This window comes from Rhyacophila brunnea, unplaced genomic scaffold (assembly GCF_057557595.1).
Source record: "Rhyacophila brunnea isolate RB1 unplaced genomic scaffold, BYU_Rbru_1.0 scaffold_11, whole genome shotgun sequence".
NCBI classification, from domain to species: Eukaryota; Metazoa; Arthropoda; class Insecta; order Trichoptera; family Rhyacophilidae; genus Rhyacophila; species Rhyacophila brunnea.
Window position 1 is genome coordinate 11,871,029 of NW_028232763.1, and position 24,842 is coordinate 11,895,870.

General features: G+C 33.5%; 1 protein-coding gene across 6 annotated transcripts in view; it reads left to right on the plus strand.

The window, feature by feature from the left end:
* Positions 1-24,842, plus strand: part of LOC147078361 (uncharacterized) — a 693,462-nt gene that overhangs the window by 252,580 nt on the left and 416,040 nt on the right. For all 6 annotated transcript variants that reach the window (XM_085958890.1, XM_085958907.1, XM_085958920.1 and 3 more), the window contains one exon: positions 21,250-21,294. In XM_085958890.1, the coding sequence (XP_085815016.1) occupies positions 21,250-21,294 (45 nt within the window). The remainder of the gene's footprint in view (positions 1-21,249; positions 21,295-24,842) is intronic.

Consider the following 24,842-nt stretch of genomic DNA (forward strand, 5'->3'; position numbering starts at 1 on the left):
TAAGATATCGTGAGCATACTGCAAAAAGTGACAAGTTAAAAGTCAAAATTCTTGTTGGCAAATTGAGATTGAAATTGATCGATACATACAAACTTGTAGCTTTGCAATTTAGGATTATTATTATGTAAAGTGTCTTTTGCAGCCCATAGTTTTTTTTTCCGAGGCTTTGACTGCGACTCGCTGTCATATCGCCTCTTCTCTTCTAGAAGGGGATCCGTCGATCAGGTCCTCACTCCTATTCTGTTAAATAACTTTACAATTTTGCCTAGCTCTTCCGTCTTACCCCACCGCCAGGACACCCTTCAATTCGTCGACATGCTCATAGATATCCGCAGTTCGCAGCTGTTCTATGTGAGGTTCATATTTAGGGCATCCCATAGTTATAGTTACGGAACTAGCTATATTTTATGGTATCACTTCCAAATCATTATTATAATATTATTTTTGCTAATTAAACATAACATTTCTGACTTAGTCAGTTTTCGCTGTTGTGAGAGTTCAAGGAGTTGTACTTGGCCAGGAAAATAATATATAGTATGTAAGTATATAAAGGCGAAACTTCACTTATACTTAAATAAACTTCTTAAACCAGCATTAGATTTAAAGTCGCACAGGCTTAAGAGCATATTCGTCTATATTATAAATTAAAATATGTCACTAAAATTTCTTTTTGATTCGTAGATACAAGTTTGATCTTTATACGACTAATGGACATGGTGATAATAATGCACTATTTAACTCTGAACAACCCCCTATGACGCTTAATCCCAAAACGATTCTGTTCATAGATAACTGGGTTTGGTTCTATAAATTTCATTATTTAAGAATATTGGTCTTGACAATGCTGTGACATCTGAAATAGCTTTTGACTAATGAAACAAAATAAAGAATGTAACGCAATTTATATTATCATTTTGAAAAATGGAACTCTACCAAGTAAATATAGTATTTAATAAGTTAATTGCAGACTAATGTGATGTTGACTGAATGAATTCGACCTACATTGGAATGAACCATTATTGCAAATCGGCATTTATGTCTTTGCAGCATTGTCGTCCTGTATAACATGTGTGCTCTATCCGCATGTTTTTTGTATTAGGCATTTATACTACTCATTGTTGAAAAATAAAGTCAACCTATTTTGCTATGAGCGAATTTACATGTTACTTACTATTTATAATTTTAATAAAACCCAATTATTAATACAATGAATTGATAGACAATTAAAGAAGTTACTTTTTACGTTTGTCAGATTACTTATAACAAATTTTGTATTTACAAAGAATATAATTATGAATTACTAATGTATTTAATATTTTGACCACAATAATTTATGCAACACAAATTTGAGTTTAGCCCTCAGTAGGGATTCCAATCCCGGGCTATTTTCGACACCTATGAATCCCGGGATTGATAAACATAGTCCCGGGATTTCGGGATTGATTTTTATCAATTTTTATGGAACATAAAATAAAAGCGAAAATATAACAGAAAAAATACTTTTAATAAAAAATAACTACATTAGAAATAAACTCAGTTTGAATGAAGTTTGACTTATACCCATGTGTATGTTGCCGATTCATTTTATTTTTTCATATAAATTATTAAAAATGAGAAAGATTGGAAAAAAACAATGCTTCGCACTTTTAAAAGTAATTCCACCATGATCTCATACGTTTTACGGCAATTTAATATTTGGCTGACTAATTAAATTTATGAAGCGGAAAGGCCATAAGTACGCCATGATTATTTGCTTTACTATTTTAAATCTCGCTAATCCATTCGTTAAGTCTTTACTATCACAAACAGCAATCTCGTATTAAATTCACATTATTATTTATATATATATATACCTATATTTAATACTATTTACTCCATTAAACTTATGTATTTCTAAGATTGAACGTAGATATACAATATTAACAATAAATGTCTTAAATATTATTAATTATACTAGATTTATTTTTGACCGATTTTATCAATGTTATGTCTAAATATAATTTTTTTATATTAACAATGGAAAAAATGCCAATCCCGGGACCAGTCCCGGGATCCCGGGATTGTCAAATTGTAATCCCGAAATCCCGGGATCAGAATTTTGGCTCGGGATTGGATTCCCTAGCCCTCAGTATGCGATAGTACTAACTATGGTTACGTTCTCCCAGTTTTCCTGTATGATTAGTAGAAAAGACAGTATAAATACTATGAAAATTTATATTATACACGTAAAATAAATTTGAAGTTGTGTCATATAATTTGAAACATATAACGGTATGCCTGTTAGCAAACAATAATGTACCTACATTACGTATGTAGGTATGTATATTGGTTCATGCAGATTATTCGTTGATAGAAATTAAATCTGACACACTCTAGTTTCTGGTACATGATTCCATTGTTTGCTTGACAAAATTGTTTCATAATACGACAGAGGCAATTAAGTAATTTGTTGATTATTTATGGTCGGTTTGTTCTGATTTCTTGAATGCATTGAAATTATTTTTAAATTACAATTGCATGACATTATGTTTATTGATGTAATGCAGTGTTTCCCAAACTCTCGAGATCTGTGTAGTACCCCTTCTATAATTTTCGTAACACTGAGTACCCCTTGTCAAAAAAAAAATGCATTTTTATATACCTAATACTTATTTTTTCTTCTTTTAGTACATAAACAAAATAATTGATAAACGAAAAATAAAATTCATTCACATTAAAATATACCTAAATAAAAGTTATATTAAAAAAAAAACATTTATTATAATCAATGAGAAGAATTGAATTGTTTATGTTGAGACAGATCATCATAATTTGGTTCCCTGGTAGTTAATTTTAATCTAAGATGCGATTCCACATTCAAAAGCCTGTAGCTTTTTTTCGACGTAATGTCTACAAAATTAAGTAAAAGCAACTTCACATAGATATGAAGTTGGAAAAGGCAAGACGTATTTCAGGATTTTCTCTGTTAAAACTAGATACACATGTTGCATTTGCAACCAGAATGATGTTAAAGTACTCTCCTTTTATTTATTTTTCAAGAATCCGTCTGAAGTTAATTCCAACAATTGCTCTTCTTCCGCATGCGATAAACCTTCTAGCATGGATGTTGTATTAATGCTTGTTGCACCAGGCGCAGCCAAAGCCCGGTGCACCGCGTACCCCCACCAAAATCTTCCCGTACCCCAGGGGGTACGCGTACCATACTTTTGGAAGCACTGATGTAATTGATATTATATGTACATTTCGACTCAGTATTTAAGGATAGTTTCAAAATAATATAGTGGTATTATTCTGGTACTTACCAGTTTTGGTAAAAGTATAAAAATACATAATATCGTGGAGTTTGCTGCCAAAAGTTGGTAAGTCGATAATTTAGGTTCAATTTAGAATTATGAACCGATGTGTCTATAAATAATTTTATATAAAAGAAAAAAAATGAGACCATCCGATATATGTACATAAAGCACAAAAAAAATATCATTATGCCTGATTTTATAGGGCATGTCAAACTTTCAAGCTACGATTATTATTCCATTACATGATTTCGAGACTTACCAACTTTTGGCAGTAACCCCCCCACATTGGATCAAAATTGTCACGTTAGTAGAAGAAACATTAGTAAATAAATAGAGCTTCCAGTTTTTACGAAGATTTGGTTGTTAGTTACTCTATCTAATAAACTAGGAGAATTCGTTGTTTGTTCTGCCTAGGCGCAGAAACTAAGCTAATCCGGTGATTCCGAATATGACAAAATTCTAATTTCCTATCTACTAAGTTATAAGTGCAAATTCATATTATTATGTACGTATTAGAGAGTCTAGAGTGATTGAAGTAAGTAGCTGATAATCATGTAACTATTACATTTGAAATAATAAAATGTATGTCTCGTCTAGTATAATATTATAATATCATTGTTTTTCAACACTTTTACCCACTGCGATTCGTGAAAAAATAGAAAATAGATAAATTGGCCCTTCTTTCAAATATGTAGTGCACGACTAGAGTTGGGTTTCGGGAATTTCCCGACGGTAATTCTCGAGAAATTTTCGAGATTTTCCATCCCGAATCTTGAGAATTTAAATTTTGAACATTTCGGGAAATCCCGGATCTCGAGAATTCAAAACTACATCATTTCGGAAAATCCCGAATCTCGAGATTGAGATTTTCACGGAAAATACCCTACTCTATGCACGACTGACTGAGTCATAAATTGAATATCATGCAATGTCACTCACCTACAGAATTTGAACCTGCAACCCATGGAGCGTTCTTGCCTTGCTCTGTGGTAGCTATACAAGGTTGGAATAATTATATAAAAAAATCCACTAAACAAATATTAAATTTAAAAATAAATACCAACCTTACAAATTAAATAATAATGAAGAATAAAAACTATGAACAATTGGTTGTTGTTTTTATTATAAATAAATAATATATATAATAAAATATATATAAAAAAGAAACTTGAAGAATTTCTCGAACTAAGCTCAACCCAGCGCCGAGGAAACATAAATAAATGTTAATTAAAATATGGAAATGGAAAATAAATAAAAGCTACTGTTGATTTGAATGAACAAGTCCAAAGAAAGAAGAAATACAATTATTTCCGTAAATTTCTCGTTTTTAGAAAGTAAATATTTTTTGTTAGAAAACAACGCTCTCTTCGTACTTTACAAACGGATGTAAATATTACAAGATTAGTCTTTATTAAAAAAAATACCAACCTCGCATCCGTGACCTTGGCCTCATTGAAGTTTGGCGATCCTCTGTTATCAAGCGCTAATTCCGATGCCGACCCAAAGAGTATCTAGGACTTTCGGCCTAAAGAAATCATGGACGTGATGTTTCTATTTGGCCTTGTAATTTATTTAGTACCAGCTGTTTTTGGGCGACCATTTCTAAACTCCAGACCAACATAATGTCAGCATACAAATTAGGGGGACTACAGTTTGTTGGCTGGAGTTTCAGGATTTTTCAGCAAACGCCACCATCTTGGGAAAATGGCGGACAATAACGGTTTTTGCGTAATTTTTTATTAAACATTATCCCTACAGAATTTTCATTCCGAACTTAAATAAATATATCGTTGGATTCTACACAAAAAAGGTGTTCAGTATATTTTTGGTTAATTTAACGGTTTTATTGCAATTTTCGAAATTAAAATCTCCTACGGATTGTTGTAGATAGTTTTTAATTGAATTTTAAAGACCAATTGCACGTTATATTATACGTTTAATGAAAATAAATACACAGTGACAGTCAGTCATTTGTCATGTTTGAACACGACGTAATTATCTGCTATTGATTTTTGATAATTGGTAAGTAAGTTATTTATTTTGGAAAATACAATTTAACTCGATTTTATGTCGTTGGTAAGCTTTTAAAATTTCATCGATTTTGTTTGTCGTTATCATTGGTGAGTACGTATACTTACATCAGTAGATAATATATCATAATATTGTATTCTTATCTTCTAACAAGTGTGAACTATTTTACCATTGCCTCCTACATCCATTGAAAAGTTTTTTTTTTGAATTATTAATAACCATGTCCTTGCTTTTTCGTACAAGGTGGTTGTTAGTAATTTCGAACAATCACAAACACCCAGGCTTTGAGAAAAACACAGAAATATTGTGTGTCCTGACCGGGAATCGAACCCAGGAACTCTCGGGTCGAAGGCAAGCGCCTTATCCACTGCACCACGAGAGCCGCCTCATTTGAAAAGTTACTCTTTAGTATTTAGTTAATTTTGATAAATTTATAAATAGGCCGTAGTCATTAATAATTACCATTCATCGGCTATGTGTATTGCAATACCGGTATTTCAAAACCGGAATACCAGTATTTTTCGATACCGAAATACCGGTTTAAAAAATCAAACAATACCGATATATTCGGTATTTGACAGTGGAAATAACATGTATCAATTAACATAAAAGGCTTCACAGGACTGTATTTTTTGTCGCCCTTCATCATCTTTGGTGACTTGCAATGGCACATGCTATAAAATATTAATATATTAAAGAGATTTTTATATAATATAAGTATTATATTTATTGGTCGATACTTCTGTTTTTATTACATCGTTTTTCTTAGCTCGTATTCTTATTTGTCCGGTGGTTCTTTGTCCGGTATAAATCTTGCAATCGATTTTTAACTAACTTCCCGACTAGCTAGACATTTGAAACTTTTAGAATATATCGGAACACGATAACAATGCATTTTTTAATACCTTTAGCCATCTTTAAGTAGAGTTGAATTCATTTTCAGTTAATTCTGTTTTGTATGAAAAGTTATTTCAACACCATTATTGGTTGCTAAGCGGATGGTCCTAGCAACTAAATTATTAATATATACGTGCGTTATTATGGAAATCAAAATGACATTTCAGTATTATTTCTACCAAGTACAATTTTTTTTGATCGTTTAAGCTAGCAAGTCAAGTTTATATGATTCAAGAGAAAATTTAAAACGTTGTATACAAAAAGTTCTTTTTATCTTGTAATTATTTCCAATTATTTTACGAATACCGGTATTTAACAGGAGATGCCGACATACCGGTATTGATATTTTCATTCGCTATTGCAATTTCTAATCGGCTATGAAAGAATCTTATATTATATCTATACTTACCGTATATTGTATGTGACTTGCGCTTCGCTGGTTGCGCACTTACGTCTATTTCATATTAAAATGCACCACGTCTGTCTGGTGCATAATCTAAGTGCATTCGGATGCATTTAATGCTCACGAGCCGTGATTTATTTTTGAACGTAATTATAGTCTGCTCGCAATATTTGTTTAACGAGATGTAAGTTGTTTCGTTTCTTCTTTTGAAAGGTTCTTGCACCCTCAGATTCGCATACAAAGAAAATATACGCGTGCCAATAATAACATAACTTATAATGGTTTTGTATTTGTTATAATAGGCACAAGTAATATTATATTTGATTAAATTAGCGACTTAATTAGATATAGGTATCTATACGTAATACATATTGTCTGAATATCGTGTTGCATTACTTTCCAGTAGGGTAAAAAGAAAATAAAGATTACATTGTTAGCTTCAATTCTAATATTATGAGAAGTCGAATAGTATTAAAAATGTATATTTCATAAATTAATCATGCTTCAAACCAAAACGTGTCTGGCTCAAAAATATTCTTTGTCTAATAAAAAAGATGTTTATTATTTTCAAATTATTCACAAAGTAAATTTATCACTCAATTTTATATCATCTGTGAGCTTTTGAAAATTTACCCGTTTCGTATGTCGCTATCATAAGTGTGTAAGTATTTATCGTTTCACTTGTACTACTACACTACTGTCATTGGGCCTCGTGACCTGTTGCAGTGTTAAAAGAAATTTCTGTATCTCAAGTCTTTTTGGTTACATTCATAGTGGACGGTATTTAGCAAAATGACGCCTGCCTTTGCGATGTCGTGATTGCGTTACCTTACTTTTAAAAGTTAATTTTGGCCTAAAATGACTTTTTGGTGTGAAAAGGTCCCATTAGCCATATTCTATCAAATACGTTCATTTCAGAGTCATGTATTGTCAAATATGGGAATTAGCAGTATGACGAAGTTGTATCTACATGTATTTTTATATTCAAAATATGACCATTCCAAATTTCAAACGCTCATAGCTCAAAACATGGTCAAGTGCAATTAGAACCTTTTCAAAGTAAGGTAACGATTGGTTGCAATGGATTTGATGCTGTTTGTATGAATGAATGTAAACTTGCTGGATTTATCTACTATTGAAAATTCCATATTTAGTAGGTTGTCTAAGCTAAGCGATTTAATGTCGAATTTGGCGAGTTCCGAAAATCGCGTAATGTCAAGCACTCGTCAATAAAAGATTTTTTTTGAGTTGACTTTTTTTGAAACTTACCTCATGTGCATTGTAACCTCGCCGAGAATCACACCCGGAAACCCCGGTGCCTTATGAATTGGACTACAAGAGTTTTCACACACTTACATAAATAATAATAGGTAGAAAGGGACCTTAACCGCATTTCCTAGATGAGCTTTTGCAGCGTCTGAAAGTTCGCACAAGAATCAGCGGTGTTGTTACCATGAATATTACATAACTTTAACACAATTTAAATTCATACGTGTTGTCGTATTGAATAAATTAAATTTAGGGTTCTCCCCGCTTGGCCTCTGGACGTCTACGAACTCCCATAATTAATTGCTAACTGCCCGTTAATTAATCTTCTGAATTAATCCTGCCTACATTTTCAAGTCAAACATTAGCCCATTTTGGTTTCCGTCTGAAAGCGCCCCGTGAATGAAGAGCGGGAAATTTATTGTGTCAGAAATTCGGAAAATACACCTTCGAAGTACTAGTTTTACTCTTACTAAACATTAACCTCACTTTGGCTATAGGTATATAATACTAGTGCAGAGTTGGCGAACGTTTTTACGTACGCGTGCCGAAATTTCCCAAATATTATTTTTCGACTGTGACGTGCCGAGCAATTTTTCACGGGGTAAAAAAGTTTTTAAGAATTCTAATAAAAATGATGATTGTTATGTTCATTTTTAAACATAACCAACTTTAACACGCTGGCAACTCTAATTATTATCGATGGTCAAGTTGAAAGAGCGTTCGGCGAATAAACAGATGTCGCTGTTGGAATTTCCGGAGACAACGTCAGGTCGCGTGGTGTGACAGAAGAAACCAGGCTTTTTGATTTTGTCTGCCGTCCAGGATAGTCGTGCTCCGGTTGGGTCTACCCAATAGTAATCATGGACGTCACCTAATGGAGCACAATGAAGCCGTCATGTCAAGAGTCTCTGTTCGTTCCAATTGGGTATTTAAAACTATTTATTTGATCCACCATTCTTGCTTTATTTCTTTTAAAATCTTAGCCGCGTGTAATTAAAGATAGACATTTCAATTTCATTACCGAGCCCCCTAATATCTACTTAATGTATTTTAAATTCTTTGTCTTTGCGATAATATAGTTTCTGTCAAGTATAAATCTCTCTTTTATTTATTGTTCCCAATTCTATATTTCCACTGTTTAATATCATCTTTTACGGTCGTAAGATCGTGTGGCTCCCATATACGAGGGTGGGTCAATAATTCCTTAGAAAAAAGCATTAAAACAGTTTTTATTTTTGTATTTTTTTTTTATTTCTCAACATAATCTCCTTGGAGCTCAATACACTTGGTTAGACGTTTCTCAATTTTTTTTAAACCGTCAGAAAAATAAGTTTTCGGAAGGTCCTCAAAATAAGCATTTGTCCGATCGATGACTTCTTCATTTGTTGTCCACTTAGCCATTTTTTTAAGTTTGGGAAAAGGAAAAAGTCACTGGGGGCTAAATCTGGCGAATACGGTGGGTGGTCGACCAATTCGAACTTCAATTCTTCAATTTTAGCCATTGATCGTAAACATGTGTGAACACGGGCATTGTCCTGATGAAAGAGGATTTTTTTCCTGTTTAAATGAGGCCGTTTTTCTTCAATTCTGTTTTTTAGCTGGTCCAATAAAGATGCATAATAATCCCCTGTTATTGTTTTTCCTTTTTCCAAATAGTCAACGAAAATAATTCCACGTGCATCCCAAAATACAGTAGCCATAACCTTACCAGCTGATTTTACGGTTTTCGCCTTCTTTGGACATGGTTCGCCTTTCGCAATCCACTGCTTTGACTGTTCTTTCGTCTCGGGAGTATAGTGGTGTATCCATGTTTCATCTACAGTCACAAAGCGACGAAAAAATTCATCCGGATTGCGTTGCATGAGCGACAACAGGGCTTTAGAGGCCACCACCCTATTGCGTTTATTGTCGACTGTGAGCAATCGCGGCACCCATCTTGCAGAAATTTTTTTCATGCCCAATTTGTCATGTAAAATAGAAATGACGCTACCTTTTGAGATTCCTGTAACCTCAATTATCTCACTCAACTTTAATCTTCGGTCACTTAACACCATATCGTGGATTTTATTGATCATTTCTGGTGTAGTCACCTCTACAGGACGTTCTGAGCGTGGTTCATCCCTTGTTGATGTACGACCACGTTTAAATTCATTTAACCAGTTATAAATAGTTGCAAGTGAAGGAGCAGATATGCCGTGAACTAAATCCAACTCATTTTTTATTTCCTTTGCTGTTAACCCTTTTATATTGAAATGTTTAATAACAGCTCTAAACTCAATTTTCTCCATTTTCCACAAGCAATTTTTTTTTAAAATGTACGAGAAACACACAACAACCCGACCAATCTGATTGAAACTTCGCAGCATACTGAATCGGTAGTGCCGCTGCATGAAAACAAACCGCTTACAGTACTAGTCGCGCCACCTGTCGGCTTTTCTAAGGACTTATTGACCCACCCTCGTATTATTATTTATTTTTTATTATTTATTATTCCATGTCCGATCCTAATAGGATCATATGGGCCTCCACGGAGTGGAGGTTTGTATTAACAGATTTTATTTTTACTAGAAATGGATGTCAGCCACTTGCTCAACCTATTAGGTCCATACCCTGACTCATAAACAAATTGAAAAACAATATGTGTCCTTGTATGTACTTGCCAGACCCAGGATTCGAACCTGGGACCCTCGACACCACATATTATTATGTTATTCTTAATTCTGGATTCCACGAGCCTTCAGCTGTGCGAATCCCCTTTTTAATCCAAATTCCAGTTTTCAGATGCGAGATTTCTGAAGGAGTAGCGGAGCTCGGCTTGGAAAAGATCAGGTAACTCCACGGCCCGGTTTTATGTCTCATGCTCATGTTTGCTTTTACTATTTTATTTAAGATTCTTTATTTTGTAATTGTGACAGGATTTTATACATAATATGATGTTACAGACCTCCACTCACAGAACATACCACACATATAGCGTTATAACTTTTTTCGAATACGGCATACATTTCGGTCTACCAATTTTGAAACTGTCTACCAGAATTACTATTACTAGCTCCACCAAGTTTTTGTTTCTTATTTGGTGCAGCAATTTTTGTGGATAGAAATGAAATTATTTATTACTCTATTAATTAGTGTGGTTCTTTACGCACCAATTGACACAAGAATTGTTCCGATCAGATGAGGCATTCTCTCGTGGTCTCAAATATTGTAAATCGATAAAAATCAGAGGTTCGCGGTGCAGCATCGTCTGCGCCTGATGAAGTTAGTGCGATAATATTATATATGACGCATAAAGCATAAAGACCGACCTATGCAATTATATATTTACATTAAACGTAATGCATATTCTTGAGGAGTATTTGCTTGCTATATTTTAAACAATGCGATCTGTTATTTATTATTGTATGTATTTTTTTCTCTTCAAACGCGTACCATGCAAAATCATCTCGCGTGCCAAAGGTTCGCCACCACTGTACTAGTGTATGACTTAGTATAGATATACCATCATAAATCGTGAGGTATTCGAATTTAGGACTCAGCTCATCACTAATGCGTCAATTACATTGAGCTACTTTACGAGCTGTTTGTTGGCGAATTTACAATCTGCATGTAAAGTCGCCCAGTGTAATCATTGAACAAGCTAACAATCAGATTGTAAACAATATACAAAGAAAAGTTGAAAGCCGGTTACACGCTACACGCCGGCGTGTGGGCCTACTGCGTCTGCGCAATTGAGCGTAGTAGCAACCTCCCGGTAAAAAAACGAACTACGTTCTGTCATTATAGTCGCTGGCTTGTGGCTTCTCAGCGAATGGAAAGTTTTGTGTGTCATCATCACAATCGCAGTAGCTGAATCGCCTGCTTTTAAATTCGCCAACAAACAGCTCGTAAAATAGCTCAATGTAATTGACGCTTAAGACATTTTTATTTACTTTTTTATTAAAAAAAAAATAATGCCGTTTTTGTTTCTAAAACTTTCCTATGTATAGATCTACCAGTATAAGTTGTCCGCTGAGTGAGGGAGCCATATGCTTACATTTGACATACAACACCACAACAACGTTAAAGTTAGATATATTGATATTGGAATAATTGTTAAAAGGTACAAAGACTGACACTGGATCGTAGTACTCCTCATAAGGACGAAAACAACGGGTACTTTCGATTACAGTACTGTGAGATTCATAGTTCTGCAGAGTAGAGTCGTAGTTATTTATTATAATCATTACCCGGATCAATGACCAGAAATTTGTTGATATTTACAAAATACTATTCCTTTATTACACGTTAGGACCAGTTTTTATTGTGTTCGTTAGGTGTATTGAATAAAAACTGCTTATGCGCATCGAAAATTGGGCCAAAATGGCAAAAAGTCACAAAGGGATTTCCAAGGCATTTGCCAAGATGACTCCCCATACTCTGTGGGCTTTCCTCTGTAATGGAGGATTTATTGATAATGTTTCGGCAGACAATAGAGTCGTCTTTGTCAGGACATAATGGCTTTTATTTACGTTTTTTATTGCGTTTTTATTCAAATAGATTATTTATCGTCCGTTTCCCCCGCTATGAAGGTGATTTAAAGTTTTCTTCGGCACAATTTTGCTGACTGTCACCGTATTGTTGTCATAATAAAAGTCAATGATCCATATTATTTTTGCATGATTTAAAAAATATATTTTCTTACCACTGTTATGTCGTTTTCTCATTGTAAAGTTCATATTACAATAGAGAATTAATGACTTAGAATAACCATGATTCGAAAAAAACAATGACGATATAGGCGGATATCCTATCTTAAGACGGGAGTATAGTGTTACTGGGGGCATCTATTGACGCAACTACGTGTTTATTAGAAGCACAGTACACTAAAAAAAAAAAACAACCAAAATCCTATCGTGTTTAACGTAATCAATGGTTTTTTTATACTTACAATTAAATAAAACTGTTATATGGTATAATGTTATATTGTATAAAACTGTTATATGGTATATGGCAGAGTTTCCCAAACTTTTTCTGCAATGGAACACTTTGCAAACCCGGAAATTTTAACGGAACACTTAGTTTATTTTGTAGGTTATTTATTAGCGCAGCTAACCGTTCTGCCAATTTTGGCAACTGTCGTTAAACTGACAGGACTTGTAAGCCGGTCAGTTAAAGACAATATACCCCATCTTTACATGCGCACGGTGTGAGAAACCATGGTCCTCCGTATGTACCTAGATCATGGCCCCCACATCCCGAAGCGAGCCCCCAGGCTAAAATCTTTGGCGGGGCCCCTACCTATCGCTAAGATTAAAGGCAATGTGACGATCTACAGTTGCATATTTCAAATGGTGTTAGAGCTAAGATTAAGGATATTTTTTTAGAGATTTTTTTTATTTTTAATACACATACTATTATGTTGATATGCACAATTATGGACATGTCAATAATCAAAAACTGATTGATGAATATACTATTAAATGTTAATACGCTTGAAGTGAAACTCATTTGTGAAAGTGAAAAAGTGAAAGTGACATTTTTTTTAACTATTAGTGCATGTTTTTGATTTGTGTTTATCTCACTTGTGGGAGCCATGACCTATCTGGATACTTGACGTCATAAACAGTGGAGATTGATCTTCACTCGCCTTTCAATATGAAGTAAATTCTTTAATTATTTTAGTTTTACTTATTTTACTTCTACTTAGTAGAATCTCTTTAAATGTGTTGCAGTGTATAAAACCTTTCCAAATGGTCGCGGAACACCTATTCAGGTTCCACCAGTGTTCCGCGGAACATAGTTTGGGAAACCCTGGTATATGGTATAATGAGTAAATTAATAATAACATTCAGTATTGGAATGTAGTTTTATAGGTTATCGTGAAGGTGTACAGGAATATTTATAGTGTTGGTTATTTTAATTTAATTTGAAACATATTATTTTTTAGAGAAAATAAAATGAGAAAATAAATAACCCGAATCTTTACCGAATTGTAAAAGAATAAATAGAAATATAACATCAATAATAAAAAATCTATTTCAACCGATCAACCGATCAAAAATAAAAAATAAAACGATTCAATATGTAATTGTGTATTAAATAGTTTGTTATTTCTGTTACTACACGTTTCCATTGAGTATTAACAGTTACCAAGTATTTTTCTACCGAACTAATATGTTTTGGTTAGAGCATTCAATCTTCTCAATGAAAGTTTTTGATAAAAACAAATAAAAATAAATTGTTTGTCATTGACAGAATTTTCCAGTTAATCAACGGAGATGGTTTATCAGACCCGCACACCCCATACATATCGCTAGACTTATTTTCTTATGTACTGCTCGGCAAGGATGCCTATTTGGGAAAGTTCACTTTATTATGTATCGATGATATTGAAAACCTTAGGGACTTAAATAAATATATATATCATATAACCATGATAGATTAAAGTTTTAATAGCATTCATAATTCATAATTTTGAGCTTTTTATTTAGAAGTTACCGTATTTGAGCTTTTGGAATGATACAGCAAGAGCTTAACTGTGAGTCAAGTATCGATTCAATTATAGTACAAAATGTGGTCTGAAATTTATTCGCTCATGACAGGTACATGTATACGTATCCTTAAATGTATTTTTAGGTCATCTTCATGTTGTCATATTATCTTGATCTTCTTCTTTGCAGTGTTAAAACTAAGGCCAGGGCTAAGCTTTCAGGTCTCGTTTCTCTCCAACAAAAAAAATATATATATTTCACATAGTCGTCGACTCACTTCTTTCTTAGCCTGCCTATAGGTAATTTCCGCTGTTTATTTAAACATGGAACGGTTACCGTTTTTAATTGGCTTAAAATAGTTACATACTATTATTGTAATATTTTTGTGTAGTTCTTACGTAAACGCAAAAAAAATCTGTAAATTCTGAAACAAATATTGAACAACTGTCAGCGAAAAACAAAACATCATCCACGGAATCGACCCCGAAATGTTGTATCTACAATTCGTATTTCTTACTTAATTACCAGCCACTTTTGAATGTGCCACCTCTAAACAACACAATGACCTGCCTAACTGCTTGGAACGTTAGTGCTTTAGATCTACCATCATAAATTGGCATTTCAGCGAGGGCGCTAGTATGACATTGAGAATATTACCATAACTAACAAAAAATGGTAATTTATAATTTTTATTGGTAGTAGATTTCTGTACAAATATTATGCAATCCATAATTCGAGAAACATGTTGTAAAATTAAATGGCATTTGTAACAAATTTATCCTCGATAGACAATTTTAGTTTCAAATTCGACCGGCTGCCAACTTACGATGGTAGATCTTTAGTATATTTTTTAAATTGTTTATCGTACCTACTTAAGATACACATTGATATTCCATAACTGTAATAATCTATCGTCAAAATGGTTTCAATACGTACCTATATATTATAATATTATAATTAACTATTTTTAATTAATTATTTTAATAAATTATTTATTTAATTAAATATTTAAGCATGCAATATTCTTTTTATTGAACATACATAATTTTGAAAATATATTTGTCGCAATTAGATATGATACCATGGATAGCATTGTGGTCGATGTACGTGGGCGTGAATCCCGAGAGCCGCACGTTAGATTTCTGCTGGGTGTCGTATTTTTTCCAAAAAAGATTTTTTCTGTTGGTTATATAATTTATCATTACAAGTGTTTTCAAAATTATATATAATATATTGAAAATTCTCACAAAACTCGTGAAATCGCTAGCAAAAACTTTTGAAAGTAATTACTTGTCTATATTGAAACGAGCTGTTTATTAATCTTCTTTTGGTAAGTATAGAATAGTATAAACGTTGTATAACCAAGTTTAAAACACTGTATTGACTCTCTTGTAATGGTGTTACAGTTTGATACAACCATCTGTCACCACAGTACTGAAATACTGAAACATTTATCAAGGCTATAATCGTGAGTCGTGCCTACGCCTACGTTAAAAGAGACATTGATTATTCCTATTTTAATATGAAGTGATTTAAATTTTGTTTTACAAATTCTTGCCAAAGTAATGCCATAACTTAATCTTCACTTTTCTTAAAATTAAAGTTATCAAATTAATACTATAGACTTTTAAAACGTCATAGTAGCCATTATTTTTTTTTGGTTTCCACCAAAATTGAAATTTGTGTTCAGTATTGTTTGGGAAATCGTCATGGAAAGATAAACAGGTACAGCGGAAACAGACTTCTAAAATTTATTACAATAAAATGAATCTCTTCAAGCTACGTTTCAGACATAATGTGAAATGTATAGTCGAAATAGTCTACAAAATAATGTTAAGAAGTTAAGAATCCAACCCGTCAAAAACGTAAACGTACTGCTGAAAATATCATTGTTATAGATGAAAATTTAGAAAAATCTATAACACATCGTTCTAGAGAACTTGGACTTTCTTATGACACTAAATGGTTAACTTCATAAAGATTTGCATTAAAAGATGTATAAAATACAGTTAACACAAGACCTTAAAGCAAATGATATTTTTGCTGATTGGGCAGTAGTGTTACAATTACTAAGATATAATTATACGTCATTTTAGTACCGAAATATTTGGAAAGTGTATATTAAAATAGCTAATTACCAACGTATATTATAATAATATACAATAATTCTTTATTTTATTGTTTTACAATAATTACTTAGCAAACCAATTCCGTATATTTGCATTTACTCTCCTGTAACATGTTATAATTATAAATAACTATGTGTTATCGCCATGGCCCCCACATCCTGAAGCGGGCCCGCCTACCTATCACGACGGTTAAAGGCAGTCTGACGCTCTACAGTGGCGTTTTCTAAATGGTGTTCGAGGTCAATAAAAATTCAGTGTAATTTTAGCGATTTTTCACACATCTAATTATGGAGTTGTCGAGGATCAACACACAATATCCAAAAATTGCATCGCACAACCATACTTATATTTTAAAATGGTAATAACCTCGAAGCAAAATAGCGCCGCAGGCTACTTTTTTTCCTATTAGGGCATATTTAAGATGTGTGTTTATCTCAATTATGTGGTCGACCCGCCACGCCGGGCCCCCCTGAACCCGGACCCCTAGGCTCGAGCCCTGTCAACCCCCCCCCCCTTGCGGGGGCCATGGTTATCGCACAACTAAAGCAATGTTTGCTTAACCATAGTCTACATTGCATTATTCTGACACTTTTATTCTGATTTGATGACACTTTAAATCGTGTTTGGTAATTTCTTACTAAACCATTTTCATGACTCTTCTCTTTATTCTACTGAAAAATAGTGTTAGATATAATCATTTGTCATCGTAGTACCGAAGGATTCACCAAGGCTGTAGTGACATCATTGCGTCAAAATCGCGTAGGCGAGCGTCCTGAAACGGTCTCCGAATGTGACATTTTTCCAGTGGCCGATCTGATAGGGGTCCTATCGATTTTCCCTCGCGTTTGGTCCCGCGCCATCGTACCGCCGGCCGTAAAAAGTAAAAACCCTCACGTTCTGTGGGAGAATAATGGCGATTCCTCTGACCCATTTCGTATTTGCGCTTCGATAGCTCTACATATTTACGAGATCCTCTTTATTGCGACAAAATCGGAGCTGTATACGATACAGTTTGATAGAATTTACTAGATAAAGACCGCAAAACATTATGTATTGTTGTGTATCTTTATCGATCTCTGAACTCTACTGTGTTAGGGTACCATCGTATTGTTACGTCCCCAAAAAGCGGAGTAGTTTAAGTAAGATAGTTATCACTTTCACTAGTACTTTTAGGTTTCGTAATTTATGAACTTAAATAGTCTTTATACTTGTAAATGTATTATTTGCTCTTTTATTATTATACAAAAGACTATGGAAATAGGGCTCTGTTAAAGTCTTTTTTGTTTTGTCAGGAATAGCGAAAGAGAGCGGAAATGTTCACAGGAGATATCAAATTAAAATAGAAGAACTTTTGATAGATGTTTGATTTATAACGGAAGTTGCGGTTTCTCTAATTAGGATCTTTTATCTACTTATCGAACTTATGCATAACAGTATCATCGATATAAATGTATGCGTTAACTGCACTACATGACTTACGCTCCATGCGAGAGTTTTATTTTTAATATGTAATTTTACCGAGGCTTCGACTCTTTATCCGTTATTCAAGCCTTCTCTCAAATTCTGTTAAAAAAAACTTTACAAGTTAATCGAGCTCTTCCTTCTTTCCCAATGCCGGTGCACTTTTGAGATCCTCGACATTTTTAAAGATATCTGAAGGCATGGCCCCCACAAAGGGGGGGGCTGACAGGGCTCCAGCCTGGGGGGCCGGCGTGGCGGCTCGAACAGTTGTGAGATAAACACACACCAGAAATTTGTCATATTATAAAAAAAATCGCCTGCGGCGCATAGTCCTTCATCAAAATTAAAATTAAAAAATGTGTAGTTAGTTGTGCAATACAATTTGATGTGATATGATGGTTGATATAAATAACTACATGATAATTCACGTGTATCGTTTTATATTACACTTATTTTTAGTGTTACCAGAATAATAAAAATCGTTATTTATCCAATATCGAAGGCGAATGCTACTTCGCTTGGCTACCACAAGAGGGGGTCGCGACCAATGGTTCATAATATGATACCGACCGATAATAATTATGATATGAGTACCGACAAATCAATAATTCAAGGGGATTTATTTAAAATATAGAAAATCGCTTAAATACACGGAATCCCATTTGGGGAACACTACTGTAGAACATCACATTGCCCTTAACCTTGGCGATAGGTAGGGCGGGCGAAACATGCTGGCCTAGGGGCCCGCTTCAGGATGTGGGGGCTATGTCTGAAGGTCGCAACTCTGCTATATGTCGCTCAAATTTGAATATCACACTTATCGCAGAGTTATCACTTGTATTCATGAGGATATAAATTATTTTGTCCACCTGGTCAAATCTTTGGTATGCCCATTGTAGTAATCTGTAACGTTTTCTTTTTTTCGGTGTCATATTTGTTATTGGACGTCCAATATAATTTTGGCTATATTTTCGCTATCCATCATTGCTCTGAACATGGATGTAAATCTGAGCTCCAACTAGTCTCTGTTACCGGATATCATTCCGTATATAGCAGTGGCGAAGGGTGGAGGTAGGCTGTTAAGATCCGCCATAAACAGTGCACATTAAACTTTTTCAGACATAGATATTTGTTTTCGTTGAAATAAGACTACAATTTACAGATAATGTTGGTTAGTTTTTCAAATTTAATTAAACCCTGAGAAACCAAGCCATAATAGATAATAGTCAAAAAATACATGTATATCTATAAAATATCTAAAATTATGCAATTAAAGCATACATAACTTTGAATATTTTATAAATAGAATAATATTTTATATATATTATAGTTTGGTTTAGGCAGGGCTTAATGAATTTAAAAAAAATAACCAAGAATATGTGCAATATGTATTTTTAATCCAACAAAAACAAATAACTATGAATGAAAAAGTGTGCACAATTTTGTCGTATTGCCCAAATTAGACTAAAACTATTATGGTTTCGTTTAGGCAGGGTTTAGTTGATTTTTAAAAACTAACTAACACCATCTGTAAATTGTAGTCTTAGTTCAATAAAAACAAATACATATGACTAAAAAAGTTTAGTGTGCACTATTTATAGCGAATCTTAACAGCCTACCTCCACCCTTCGCCACTGGTATATAGGTATACATTCTCTTTAACACTAAAACAGGCCATAGGGCCTAATGAAAATAGTTTAGTTAGTAATAGAAGAGAAATTATCCCTAACACCCAGGCTTTGATAAAATCACATATATTGTGACCTCACCGGGTCTAACTTGGAGCCCCCGGATGAAAGACCACCGAATTACGCACTGGACTACGAGGGCCTAAGAATTGCAATACCGGTGTTTCAAAACCGGTGTTCCAGTATTTATCAATACCGGAATACCGGTTTTAAAATTCCAAAATACCGGAATTTTTGGTATTAAGGAAGCACAATCGTTCACGTTTTTGAAAATGAATTATAAGTTGTGTTGCTAAAATGCAAATATATTGACTGAATCCAACAGAGGTGAAAAAATAATAAAACAATATATTTCAAACATCCGTGACAAAAATGATCAATTATTATATTATTATTGATGACTGCACAAACGTTGAATTTAAGAAGCTTTTTCTGTAGCCGGACTTATTTGCACTTGATGATCCATTGAGAGCTTTAGTTAAAATTATCAATATATTCAAATTATTTGTAAAAAATCACTAGTTCTATAATTATGATGAATACATATTTTTTAATGTCAACATAATAAATGTAGGTATGTAGGTTTTTGTTCTAAAATAATATTTTTAAAAGATTTTAACAGCTATATTTATTGATAAGCACCTACTTCTGTTTTTTTAATGTTTAAGAAATATCGAAAAACCGGTATTGAAATTTTCATTCTGTATTGCAATCCCTACGCGGGCCTCCGCTTCTGATAAGTTGTAGAAGTAGATATCGGAATGCCCCTTGATGTGGCCAACGTATATCAACTTTATAGGTTATAGCTTCAACTTGTCTGAGTGTTGTTGCTATAAATGCTTACAAACCTACAAACTTATCTGAAGAATGGGATGGGGGAGCTACTGTCGAAAACTACCCAATCAAGATTCGTAACTGGACAAAATCTGACATTCGAATGACATTTTCAAAATGGTGTCCTATGGTAGTTCGTAGTTCCATTTTTGGCCGTTTTACAGATAATTTTGTAGGTCTGTACATCTCTTTTCCATATAACACTTGCAAGTACGTACAAACTTTTACAGAAGGTAGAGCAAAATCAGTGGCTTAAGCTCATTTACGAGTTTTCCGACACATACCTAACGTGACCATTTATTTTTTAACCCAAACCGGGACACCTAAAAAAAGGTAGGTAGGTACCTACTTATCCGTTTTGGAAGCCTCGCACTTACAATACTTCATACAATACAAATTGACAAGATAGTAATGTTCTCATTTCCCCCATATTTTCCCCACATATTTTTTCATTGTCCATATTATTTTATTTAAATCCTTTCCTCGCGGACGGTACACCTGTTGTACACTAATCAGTTGGCCATTTGATATAATTACCATGTTATTTAAATGTGGTAATTAAATAGCCGCCTAAAAACGGGACGTCTGGTCACATTACACATACCTATAATGTAATAATTTGTTACTACATATTATTATGCTTTGCTATAAATTGTGGGTTATCCGTGCGTAATTTCATGTAGGTAACCTTAGATTCCTTGGTCAAATATTTAAAAAAAAAACATCACGAATTAACAAATTTTACTAACTATTATATTTTTCTTACAGATCGCACCGTCTCGCAGACTAGCATCAAATCGCAGTCCCCCCAAGGTTCGTAATTTGCTAATATAATTGACTAATTTAAAACTCCTAGGATCCTATTATCGGATAGGTTTCCAATATCGGATAACAAGTTTTTGGATCAGGCATGTACCGTGAACACAAGGAAATCACGTAATTCACTGAAGGATTACATTCCTAATATCTGATCTGATATTAGTGTACCTGTGAACACATACAGTTAATTCTGACTTGTCTAATAAATTAATACAATAAAGTAGGTAAAAACTTTATCACCTACCTATTAAGTCAAGGATTACAACAAAAAACATAACAAACCAAATTATGAACTGTTTGTAAAATACCCCTACATTATCACTAATGATACAATCAATAGGCGTATAAATCGACAAAAGTGTAATAATGAATCATTAGGAAATGATCAATGGTGTATCCTCCACGTCAGTGGTTCCCAAAGTTCACTGGGCTCCGACCCATCTAACAAAAATTTCCAATCTTGGGACCCACCTCTTAGCTGTCTTAGAAAAAAGAGGGCATACATATTGGTAATGCTCAGATTCCCTAGTGGCGAGTCGTGGAACTACTTAATGCTGTCTATTTGTTCTAATTGAAATTAAAAAAATATTTTTTTATAAGTGTTGCCAATATGAATGAAAGACTGTTGAAATAAGAAACACAACTTAAATAAAAAAAAAATATTACTTAAATACCTACACCTGCAAGGTTTTTTTACAAAGTAATTTCAATGGGAAGGATGTATTTGTATCTTATTTTTCTTCATTACAGTTTTAGCATTAACTTCAACTTTAGTTACTTTTAATCGCAGTGAGTTTGATATATCCAATTTATTTCGGTATTTAGTTTTAATGTTAACCATAGCCGAAAATCCGACTTCACATAGATATGAGGTAGTAAAGAGGAGGATGACTTTCATAGCTTCATCGACCAGGCAAGGATAATTATCAGCGACTGAGAGACAGAATTTCGTTTGAAACTATTTTTCAGTGACGTATCTTCTGATAAATCAATGAGTTCTTCACTTGCTTTTGTTGACATACTAGTTGGTAAGTCGTCTTGAAATGGGTTACAAATCCAACGCAACGAATCAAACTTTTTCATCTCTTCCCCAAAATAGTCGTCAAAGTTATTTATCAACAGTGATAAATGACTGGAAATTTCAGACAGTACGTTCATCTTAGGCTGCACTTGGTTTTCAATAATAAAAGTTTCAAGTGTTTCAAAACTACTAATTTTTAGGAATTATAAATAACTGAATGAAATATCAAATTTATCACTTCCTATTTTTTTTTAAATTCATGTATACAGTGGCGAGGGCCCACTCAATATTCGCTCGCGACCCACTGATGGGTCGCGACCCACAGTTTGGGAAACCATGCTCCATGCAACTTTGCAATTGTACACAGTGACATGATTTGTGTATAATAGGCACTGCGTATTAGTGTATTAGTAAATGCCAGGCGCCTGATTGGCTGATTTCATTAAATAATTCAAAAAAATGTATTCCAAATTGCAAAGTTACATGGAGGGTAGTTTAATACTACATTCAATATGTGTAAATCGTCAATACTGGGAAAAATGGTAACGTATTGGGAATTTAATGGAGTTAACTAATGAGATATATCAATAATATCAGTCTTTCAGAAAGTTGCCTGAAGATGCAGAAAGGTGAAACCCGGGTCCCAAAAAATTACTCAAATGGAATAGTAAAAAACTTGAATCCATTAGAATTTAAATTCAAATTCCATCAAGTACTCACGGTCGACAGTATTCATATTATGAAATATTTGTCTAATACAATTGGACGTATTTCTGCAAACACCACACGCGTGTAATTCTGAAAAAAATCATTACACATTTGACTCTAGATTGATTTAAAATTATTAATTATAACAATTATTTAATTTTATTATCCAATAAGTATCCCATCGGATGTTTAAATTAAATAATCACACATCATATTTTTTAAATCAATTGTCTCTCAAATATTTAATTTTCTGTGTTATACGTGTGAGTTGGATCTTGTTTGCAGAAATACGTCCAATTATAATAATTTAATGTGTAGTGAATATGTAGTGATAAAATAATATTTAAAACAAAATATAATGCCCAAAGCAGTTGAATTTGGACAGTATTGAGTGAATTCTGTCCTAGAGATGGCAGTTGGCGCACAACAAAGGCATTGCAACTAACAATCGATCAGAGGAAATCGCTCTCTGAAATTGGCTGTGAAATGAACAATAACCAAATAACAAAACGGCGACTTTACCGGGAAAATTCTTCAGACATTTGCTTCTCCGTCCTCCCTTTCTCTTGTTCGTGGCGCCGATCATTCCGCATGCGCAGATAGCACGGAGTTGAAATTGTAATGGTTTGATAGTATGATTAGTCAATTTGCGCGCACCCTAATAATGAAAGGTAATGTTTATTTTTATCATGTTCCAAGTCAGATTTTACTATATAACGGAAGTAGGCCATGTCAAAAATGTTAAAGAAAATTTTCTTCTTTTTTATCAAGCGACGAAATCTCGGCTGAGGTTTATTTTACTGTACACTATTATTACATTTATATGTAGAGATATAGAATTACAAATTCTTTAATATGCATTTCCGTAGTGTCAAATTATAGTACAATAGTTATATCCGCAAATCGCAATATCTATATTTAATTTTTATACAATAGACAGCTACTCGGATGTCCATCGACGCAAACAATAGTAAGTAGCTGACTCGATTAATATACCTATCTAGTTATTTCCTAAATTATAATGGGTAGGTATTATTTTGATGTATAAATAGCGAATAATAATTCATCAAAAATGTCACTCGAATATACGTTTCCGGTCCGTTACTATCGCAGTCTCTATATTGCTTCGCACATCTCATTATACCGAGATTCGGACCTCGAAACATTATCATAAGTATTGTTACATAACTACTGTAACATACTATTGTACCGACCATTACGCTGCAAATAAAACTAATGCATTCATCTTCGACTTCTTCATCATCATCCTCAACACCATGACCGACGACACGTCAACGGCTCCCACAGTGGTAACTCACATCGAACCCCACATAATATATAAGGTTAATGTATATAAAAATAACAAAAAAATACATATCATTCATAATTGGTACTTACGTGATATTATTATATGTTAACTTCAACCATGTGGTATTATAATTTATACTTGCAGATTACATTTTTTTCAGAAAAATTACAATACAAAAAAACGCTTTGATGTTTGGCTGAGCTTAAAACATCTCACAATCAAATGATTATTAATAAATAGAAGCCTTCGTCTTTGATCATCACAAAGCTGACATTGCCAAATAACGTGATTTCTATCTTAATTCTCATTTCCGCATTGATATTTAGGATCACTTATTATACCTAAAGGTACTAGCGATGCTGCAAAATTGAAGTGAACAGTTCTGCAGCGATTAATTGTTACAATAATTGTTTTCTCGAACCGAGGTTTAGTTTTACTACCGTGATACGATTGAAAATACTTGTTTGCCTTTTGTTCTTTTAACGCAGTTCATTCCGCCATCAT